At 35.5% G+C, this 9,084-nt stretch overlaps 1 protein-coding gene across 1 annotated transcript; it reads left to right on the top strand.

The window, feature by feature from the left end:
• The first annotated feature begins 4,199 nt into the window (after window positions 1-4,199).
• Window positions 4,200-8,334, top strand: LOC136820652 (creatine kinase M-type-like). The gene is made up of 5 exons (XM_067076847.1): window positions 4,200-4,261; window positions 6,100-6,361; window positions 6,715-6,928; window positions 7,334-7,861; window positions 8,017-8,334. The coding sequence occupies exons 2-5, from the start codon at window positions 6,119-6,121 to the stop codon at window positions 8,283-8,285; spliced, it is 1,254 nt and encodes a 417-aa protein (XP_066932948.1). The 5' UTR covers window positions 4,200-4,261; window positions 6,100-6,118; the 3' UTR covers window positions 8,286-8,334.
• Window positions 8,335-9,084: the final 750 nt, after the last annotated feature.

Genomic DNA, 9,084 nt, shown 5'->3' on the forward strand with positions numbered 1-9,084 from the left:
TATCACAATTGGTATTTTCTACCAGGACGATATTATTTTCATTTCAGCTTTTTTTGTTCCAGTTTGGGATGGGCCCACAGGGTCTCTCATGCCTCTCATGTAACTTTATGAACAAAGGAACTTGCTGATTCGATTTGCTGAAAAAGAAAATACAAGTTGTTGCCATGCCACCTTTAAACCACAAAATAATTACAAATGAAACCTGTCACATCTTTAGAAATAGCTTGTGGAAATTACCCTTAATTTGAGGTTACAAGAATAATTGCAAAGCCATAAACAGGAATTTCATGTAAAATTACACAAATTTATTCTTGTGGCATTTGGAGGAAATCAGATGAAACGATAGGAAGTTACATCGATTAGATAATGAGTTATATAAGAAAATGTCTAATTCTTAAATGAGGCTAATAAAGAAAACAATAAAAGTCATAAAACAGATTGTAATTAGAATGGTAATCTTGGATAAGATGATAGGTATATAAGGGGTAACATATTCTGAAGTTACCATCAGATCCAAAAATCTAGACAATTGAAAAATTGAAAATGAAGACCATCATTAGCTGCTTTCTTGGCTGTAAGGGAACTTAATTTTCTTTCATTAACAGGGTGGACCAAATAATTTTTCAAATCCAGGACTTTCAGGACTTCAAGGACAATTCGACTTTCCAGGACTTTAGATCATCAATTCCAGGAATTTTCAGGATTTAAACAGAAAAAAAAAAGGATAAAATAAATATTACTATCTCAGCAAGGAAAATATCAATGAATGCAACTACGTAATAAAGAGGTTTTCCTAAAATAACTAACAACATAAAATACCACATTATAACATATGATTTTTATCAAAACGCATTGACCTATAGAGCTAGGCTAGCCTTTTACCACACAGATTTTTTCAAATCCTTTAGATAGAAAAACAGCAACGCAAAGCTAATGCTATTTTTAGAAAAATACTCTACAGAATACAAAAAAAGGTAAATGCTGTCAACTTCATGACGAAAGTATAAAAAATAAACAAACATATATAGTATAACTAACGAAAGAAAATACAAAATATCAAAAGAAATCAAATCAAAAATACTTTTCGAACATAGTAAGTTTGGATCAACTTTAAAAAACTTAGATTATCATATATCAACTCAAACAATTGAATCCCTACGAAGGATTAGGGTTTCTTCCATTTTAGTAAACTTGTTAATTTCTGCTTTCTTCAATGCGGCTGCTTTTCTGAGATCGTTTGACCTTTCCAGAGTTTTGAAACATTTGTTATCCTGAGCTTGTAGGGCCATATACCGTGGCATCTTTCAACAACTCGTCAATACTGGACTGCAAATGTCTCTTTTTTTTCGCGATCTGATTAATTTCTTCGGTTACCAATTTACGTTTAAGTTGTATGTCACTTTTTGATTTGACTTTAGATTTTTTCTCCAAATCAGAGGTGTAACGCTGCCTCGAGGCTTTTACAGACCTGATCATATCTCGTGTGATTTTGATACTTTTTGCCTCTACATCCTTAGCCAGCATTTGATCATGTGCTACACGTAACGACTTCAAAGATTCTTCTGACTGGTTTTCTACTATGAACTCTTTGTTGGCTTTAAACCCTCGTTCGATGGCTGATTGCCCATGGCTAAGATAAAAGATGATGATACAAATTTCCCGAAGCGCGGGATATTCTGATATGTAAGGCCACAAAAATGTGTCAAGGCGTTGATCAAATTTTGAAAATTTGGCAAATTTTTCCCGATTCTGTGGGATAGCTCCACAAAGAAATTTAGCGAATTGATCTTTCGCATCATCTGATAATTTAACGGTTATCTGCTTTTGATCTGTGAGTTTTTCGACAATTTTTCCAAATCGATTCTTGGCTGTTTCGTGTTTATCACTTATTGCCAATGTATTTGGATTTAAGCAACCAGAGGATCGGACAATCATGTACTTTAAGGGACATTTCTCATAAAGTGGTGTGCGAGATTTGACAAAACACAAAATTGCTCCTTTATAAATGTGTGAACTAGACCACTTTGTGGTTACGCGTTTTCTTGTATGCCTGAACAAGTAGCTTTGCACCAGTACCAACCAATTATTAGCAATAGTCAAGATTTTTATAAATTTTTATAAAAAGAAAAACAAATGATTATAAATCAGATAGCAGTCAAGATATAATTGCTAAAAAGAAAAACAAATAGATTATAACGTACATAGTCAAGATTTTTCCAATTTTAGAATGCGAAACGAAAAAGTCGATTGAAAAAAAAATATATTCAAAGAATTTAGAATATCCAGGACATTCCAGGACATTTTGAAAAATTACAAGAAATCCCAGGAGTTTCAAGGACTTTCCAGGAGAAAACTTTAATTCCAGGATATTCCAGGAATTTCCAGGAGCGTGGCCACCATGTTTAATAAGGTTTTCATTTTAAGGTTTTCTCTATTGGTTTAAATTACAGTTTTTATTCTGAAAAGAATACTCGTTTACAAAATTTCTTAATCTTAATTGATTTTGCATTTTATTTTCAGTTGCCGCCGCCCTTGAGGTTGGAACCCAAACTGGTACCACACCACCAGCTGTCCCATGCCCAGACTCCCTCTGCAAAGGAAGAGCTGACGGAAACTACGAATACTACTACTACAGCCGATACAACCCACACTACTTCCTCCAATGCTCCAACGGATTAGCTTACTGTCAAGCCTGCTGGCCATTGTCCTTGGAATTCAGCGAACCATGCAACCAATGTTTGTACAACCGAAAAGACGAATGTGTCACCACACAACCATGGGAACCAGCAACTACCTTCGAATGTCCAGATAAATGTCCAGCCCGTGGACCACACTTCAGCGGAAACATTGAAGACGATCACAACCCCCACCAATACGTCGCTTGCTTCCACGGACAAACTGTCGGATGTATCGCTTGCCCAAAAGGATTACAATTCAACGAGAAATGGAACGCCTGTTTGTACCAAGGAAAATACAAGACCGAACCAGAATCCCCACCAAAACACTAAGTTACTTTTAACTGAAATGTAAAACTGAAAATTTCCACTCACTCTCTCACTCTTAGGCTGCTCTATTATTCTCTCATTCTTTCTTACTAATCTGATTTTCAACTGCTTCAAAATTCCCATTACCTCAAGTGTTTTTGTACAATCTCTTTTTTAATATTGTAACAATTTGTAATATTTTTTTAACATTATTTATTGATGTGCAAAAAATCACAAAGGTCATCACTGAAAAATGTTTGATTGATTTTCAATACTGCAGCTTCTCGGTCAAATTAGGAAACCGGTTGAAAAGTGCGCCTCGCCACTCACATGGGTTCACAATGGGGTTAAGGCAAGAAAGTTAGCAACACATATTTGTGTTTTCTAAATAAAATTGAGCGTAAAATTGACTTTTACAAGAAAATTCCAAGAAGGGAAAAGCGGAGTTTGCCTCAAAATAAAAACAAATGAGATCCGCGATGCTTTTCAATGTGTTCTTCTCAAAATTTGAAATATCTTAAGACAAGGAGGGTTGAAGCAAAAAAACATAAAATTCACTATCTGAGCTGCTAAAAAGTGGTATAAGCTCATTCCGTTGTTAAGATCATCGATCATTCCTGGACGACGTTTACCAGGCCCGGTCCTTCAGAACGCCATACACAAGCTCTATTTTTTACTTACGTATCACATATTCGAAAGGATATTAAAACGCAAAATTCTGGCTGCTGCGTACCATCCATCGAATTACCCTATTATAGAATTGTGTATTTTTACTAACCCCAAATTTGACCATAGACAGAACGTTTATTCCTTTGAAACTTGTTATAAGGCAGTTTTTTTGATTCAGGGGTATTTGTTTTGAAAACTGGTGTTTTAATTTTTGAAATAGGGTACCGCGCTCTAACAATCACCAATCACTATAAAGAATTTTAATGAGCGCGCTGCCCTTCCTAATACTCTTTTCAAGTTTTTTTAGTTTAGGTACCATCGTTAAAATTTGACATCAAAATGAAGCCATTTTGTGTACATTTTATGGTTTTAAATTTATGCAATAAAATTTTGTAAAGGATGAAATTTATGCAATGAAATTTTGCAAGAAATGAAAAGCGAATAAATTATTAGTTTCCATGGGAATAAGTTTTGAAACACCTAGAAAAATATATTTGACGTCAGAAAAAAATCAAAGCTTTCATTCTTTGCACATTTACCTGAAAGAATCTGCACGGAAGTTTTATCCGCTTTTTTGCTGAACTGTTTCAAAGAACTTACCGATTTCTGTAAGTATTGTTCGTTCAATATTTTTATATTGTATTACTTCTATCTTCGGCTTTGAAATTTATTGAACCATTTCCGGCTTTACCATCTAGTTGAAATCTTCTACTGACCAATTTTCGACTCTTCTGACCAACTTTCGCCGACTTTAACCAATTTATGACCCTTTTGACCAACTTTCGCCAACTTTTGCCTCTTTCTGACGAACTTTCACCAACTTTTGACTCTTTCTGACCAACTTTCGCCAACTTCCAACTTTCGCCAACTTCCAACTTTCGCCAACTTTCAACTCTCTTTTGACCAACTTTCACCAACTTTTGACTCTTTCTGACCAATTTTAGCCAACTTTCACCAATTTTTTTACACTTTTGACCAACTTTCGCCAACTTTTGCTTCTTTCTGGTCAACTTTCACCAACTTTTGACTCTTTCTGACCAACTTTCGCCAACTAATACTTCTTTCTGACCAACTTTTACCAACTTTTGACTCCTTTGACTAACCTTCACCAATTTTTGACTCTTTCTAACCAACTTTTGCCAATTTGTTTACCCTTTTAACCAACTTTCACTAACTTTCACCAACTTTTGACTCTTTTTGACCATTTTTCGCCAACTTTCGATTCTTTGAACCAACATTTACCAACTTTCGACTCTTTTGACCAACTTTCACCAATTTTCGCCAACTTTCGACTCTTTTTAGCCAACTTTCACCAATTTCTGACACTTTCGACAAACTTTCAACTCTCTTTTGACCAACTTTCACCAACTTTTGACTCTTTCTGACCAACCTTCGCCAATTTTTGACTCTTTCTGACCAATTTTAGCCAACTTTCACCATTTTTTTTACACTTTTGACCAACTTTCGCCAGCTTTTGCTTCTTTCTGGTCAACTTTCACCAACTTTCGATTCTTTGAACCAACATTCACCAACTTTCGACTCTTTTGACCAAGTTTCACCAATTTTCGACTCTTTCTGACCAATTTTCGCCAACTTTCGACTCTTTCTAACCAACTTTTGCCAATTTGTTTACCCTTTTAACAAACTTTCGCCAACTTTTGACTCTATCTGACCAATTTTCGCCAACTTTCGACTCTTTTGACCAACTTTCACCTATTTTCGACTCTTTCTGACCAACTTTCAGCAACTTTTGACTCTTTCTGACTAATTTTTGACTCTATCTGACCAATTTTCGCCAACTTTCGATTCTTTGGACCAACTTTCACCATCGACTCTTTTGACCAACTTTCACCAATTTTCGAACTCTTTCTGACCAATTTTCGCCAACTTTCGACTCTTTTTAGCCAACTTTCACCAATTTCTGACTCTTTCGACAAACTTTCGCCAACTTTTGACTCTATCTGACCAATTTTCGCCAACTTTCGACTCTTTTGACCAACTTTCACCAATTTTCGACTCTTTCTGACAAACTTTCAGCAACTTTTGACTCTTTCTGACCAATTTTTGACTCTATCTGACTAATTTTCGCCAACGTTCGACTCTTTTGGCCAACTTTCACCAATTTTCGCCAACTTGCGACTCTTTTGACCAATTTTCGGCAATTTTCGACTCTTTCTGACCAACTTTTGACTCTTTCTGACCACCTTTTGACTCTATCTGACCAATTTTCGCCAACTTTCGACTCTTTTGGCCAACTTTCACTAATTTCTGACTCTTTCGACAAACTTTCGCCAGCTTTTGACTCTATCTGACCAACTTTCACCACATTCCTCTTTCTGACCAACTTTCGACAAACTTTGACTTTACTTTTGACCTTATTCGTCACCCGATTAACTCTCGCTTGAACTCGCACACCAAAGCCAACTTTCATTTTTTAATATCATAGACACATTCATCAATCAATAATGGCTGCTATGTTACGAGCACTTACAAAACCATTGAATATGGCTGCTGGCGTTGGTGCCGCCGCATTGGGTTTGGCCGCCGGTGCTATTGGATTCCCTGAAGCTGCTAATGATTGCAAGTCTCAGGTGAAAAAAGCCTACAGACAATTCATGCCGTGTATGGATTATCCTGATTTATCCAAACATAATAACTGCTTGAGTAAAGTGTTGACACCGCAAATGTATACGAAGCTTCGTGATTTGGTAAGCTTATACTGAATGTTTTTTTTCTTATAGTAAGTATGACCACGGGCTGATATCAACTGAGAATGCGCATACACTTATAAGTCTATCGTTCTATAAAACTCAACAGATATATTTTCGTAATCCTCGCCCTGGTTATTCTCAGTAGCAGTGTGCGAGGTCACATTTTAATCTTTAACTATTTTCTAGGAAATCTATACAGCACTGGTTGTTTCTCTAGATTTATAGCTGTTTTATAGTTGAACACGTTCTGTATTCTAGGAAAAACTTTCTGCCTTCATATACTAACAATACTTAGATATTTGGATACTTTCTATGAAAGGTGTGTTCTGAAAACTTATTTTAATCTTTAGCAAACACCATCAGGTTATACACTTGATATGGCAATCCAAACAGGCGTCGACAATCCCGGACATCCGTTCATTTCAACGGTCGGTGTTGTTGCCGGTGATGAAGAATCTTATGAAGTCTTCAAAGAATTGATGGACCCCATCATCCGAGACAGACATAATGGTTTCGGACCAAATGATCGCCATAAGACTGATCTTGACGCCTCCAAAATTAAAGGTTCTTATATAAGATTTCTCAAAAAATTTTTTTATAATCGTCAACTTAGAATAATTACACGAATTGGATTGACCGAGAAGGGTTTTGAAGAATACAATATTAAACGTTAATTGTACTCTCCGATATCGTACTCCTACGGACTCGGACAAACTAAAATTACTAGTACTAAATTGTTGTTGATTCTTTAAGAGCTAAAAATTTGAATCATTCAGCTGGGTAACCAAGCATAGAACTAAATTGCTGCTAAATCTTGTTGATTATAGAATTTATGATTAACTAACCTAACCTAAAGCAGTCCGAAAATTGGTTGCTAGAAGCATCATTAGCCCTAGGTGTATAGTAACTGGACTAAAAACCAAATGTAACATAGAAATTGAGTTAACTTTCTTTATTAACTGTTTAAAGGTGGCAAATTTGATGAGAAATATGTCTTGAGTTCACGCGTGCGAACAGGGCGTTCCATCAAGGGACATTCTTTACCACCACACTGTACTCGTGCTGAACGTCGCAGTGTTGAACACATTGTTACATCCGCCTTGAACTCGTTACAAGGTGATCTGTCTGGTACTTATTATCCGTTATCTGGAATGACCGACGATGAGCAGCAACAATTGATCGATGATCATTTCTTGTTTGATAAACCAGTTTCTCCATTGTTGACCTGTGCTGGAATGGCACGTGACTGGCCTGATGCACGTGGTATCTGGCATAACAAAAACAAAAATTTCCTTATCTGGATCAACGAGGAAGATCACACTCGTGTCATCTCTATGGAGAAGGGTGGAGATATGAAGAAAGTCTTTGAACGATTCTGCCGTGGATTGAAAGAAGTTGAGAAACATATTGAGGAGCATGGTCATGGATTTATGTGGTCTGAACGTCTTGGATATATCTTGACTTGTCCATCCAACCTTGGAACTGGCCTAAGAGCTGGTAAGTATGGCCAAATCTTCATCTACTCCATAAATAATATTTGATTTTGACCTCCTTCACAAAACCAAGTAATCCTTTTCTGTCAATAATTCTTTCGCTTTTTTGAAACACCCAAGAAAGTAAAGATAACTAAAAACATTTATTTGGTCCTTCAGGTGTTCACGTGAAATTACCAAAGCTGTCTCAAGACAAACGTTTCGATAACATTCTTCATGCATATCGTTTACAAAAACGTGGAACAGGAGGTGTCGACACTGCTGCTGTTGGTGGTACCTTTGACATTTCAAACTTGGATCGTCTTGGACATTCTGAAGTTGAACTGGTTCAACAAGTCATCAATGGTGTCAACAATTTGATTGCCATGGAAAAATCCTTAGAGAAGGGTAAGAAGATTGACAGCCTCTTACCCAAAGCAGAAATATGAAGTCTCAATAGAGACTTCGATCACTCCCTTCCCCCCTTGTATAAAAAAACATTAAAAAATTCAAAAAAAAATTTAAATGAAGGAAACTATCGAAAAAATTCAAAACTTTGTAAAGCTAAAAAAAGATATTATTATTATTATTTTCATTATTTTTCATACCTTTCTTTTGTTAAGTTTCTTTTGCTTTTAAACCCCGGGTATTCTTCCTAGAAGGTTTATCATCTGTAATCGAATCTAAATTCAAATTTTAAGGAAATCAAACACCAACCAAAACGGTAATGTCAAAATTGATCAACTAAATTTTTTCTCTCATTTAAAAACACCATTTTTTATTCATATTTTGTTTTTATAAAAATCCGAATTTTTCTAACGAACTTTAAAATGGTAAATGTACTTTGTAAGAATGAATCTAAAGCCTAAGGACTACAAGTCTTGATGAAATGAGAAAATGGGCTGCTTGTGAGGGCGTTTGAAGTCCAAAGTTTCAAATTTAAAGAATTATATCCAAAGGGTGCTTATTTTTGATTTTTTAGTAAATATTTTTGAATTACTTGTTGAGAGTTCTGAAGGGAATTGCTCCAAGTTAACCAGAATTAAGATCTAAATTTTCAAAAATGCTAAAGCCGACAGTATTTTTTTTTTAAGAATTCAGAAACAATATCAAACCACTGTAGAAATTAATGCTTTTATTTTCATTTCCATATCGCTCAATCCAAGGTAAAAATAAAAAAATAAGTGATTATTTTTGGTTTTTGTTGTTGAGCGTTCTTAGGGCGGAATCGTTCCAACTTGATTAAAA

Source organism: Clytia hemisphaerica, unplaced genomic scaffold (genome assembly GCF_902728285.1).
Source record: "Clytia hemisphaerica strain Z4C2 unplaced genomic scaffold, Clytia hemisphaerica genome assembly, whole genome shotgun sequence".
NCBI classification, from domain to species: domain Eukaryota; kingdom Metazoa; phylum Cnidaria; class Hydrozoa; order Leptothecata; family Clytiidae; genus Clytia; species Clytia hemisphaerica.

Coding starts and splice junctions, on each gene's coding strand:
- LOC136820652 (XM_067076847.1), top strand. CDS start 6,119: ATGGCTGCTATGTTACGAGCACTTACAAAACCATTGAATATGGCTGCT. Junction 6,362..6,714: donor ATACGAAGCTTCGTGATTTG/GTAAGCTTATAC, acceptor TTTAATCTTTAG/CAAACACCATCAGGTTATAC. Junction 7,862..8,016: donor TGGAACTGGCCTAAGAGCTG/GTAAGTATGGCC, acceptor TTGGTCCTTCAG/GTGTTCACGTGAAATTACCA.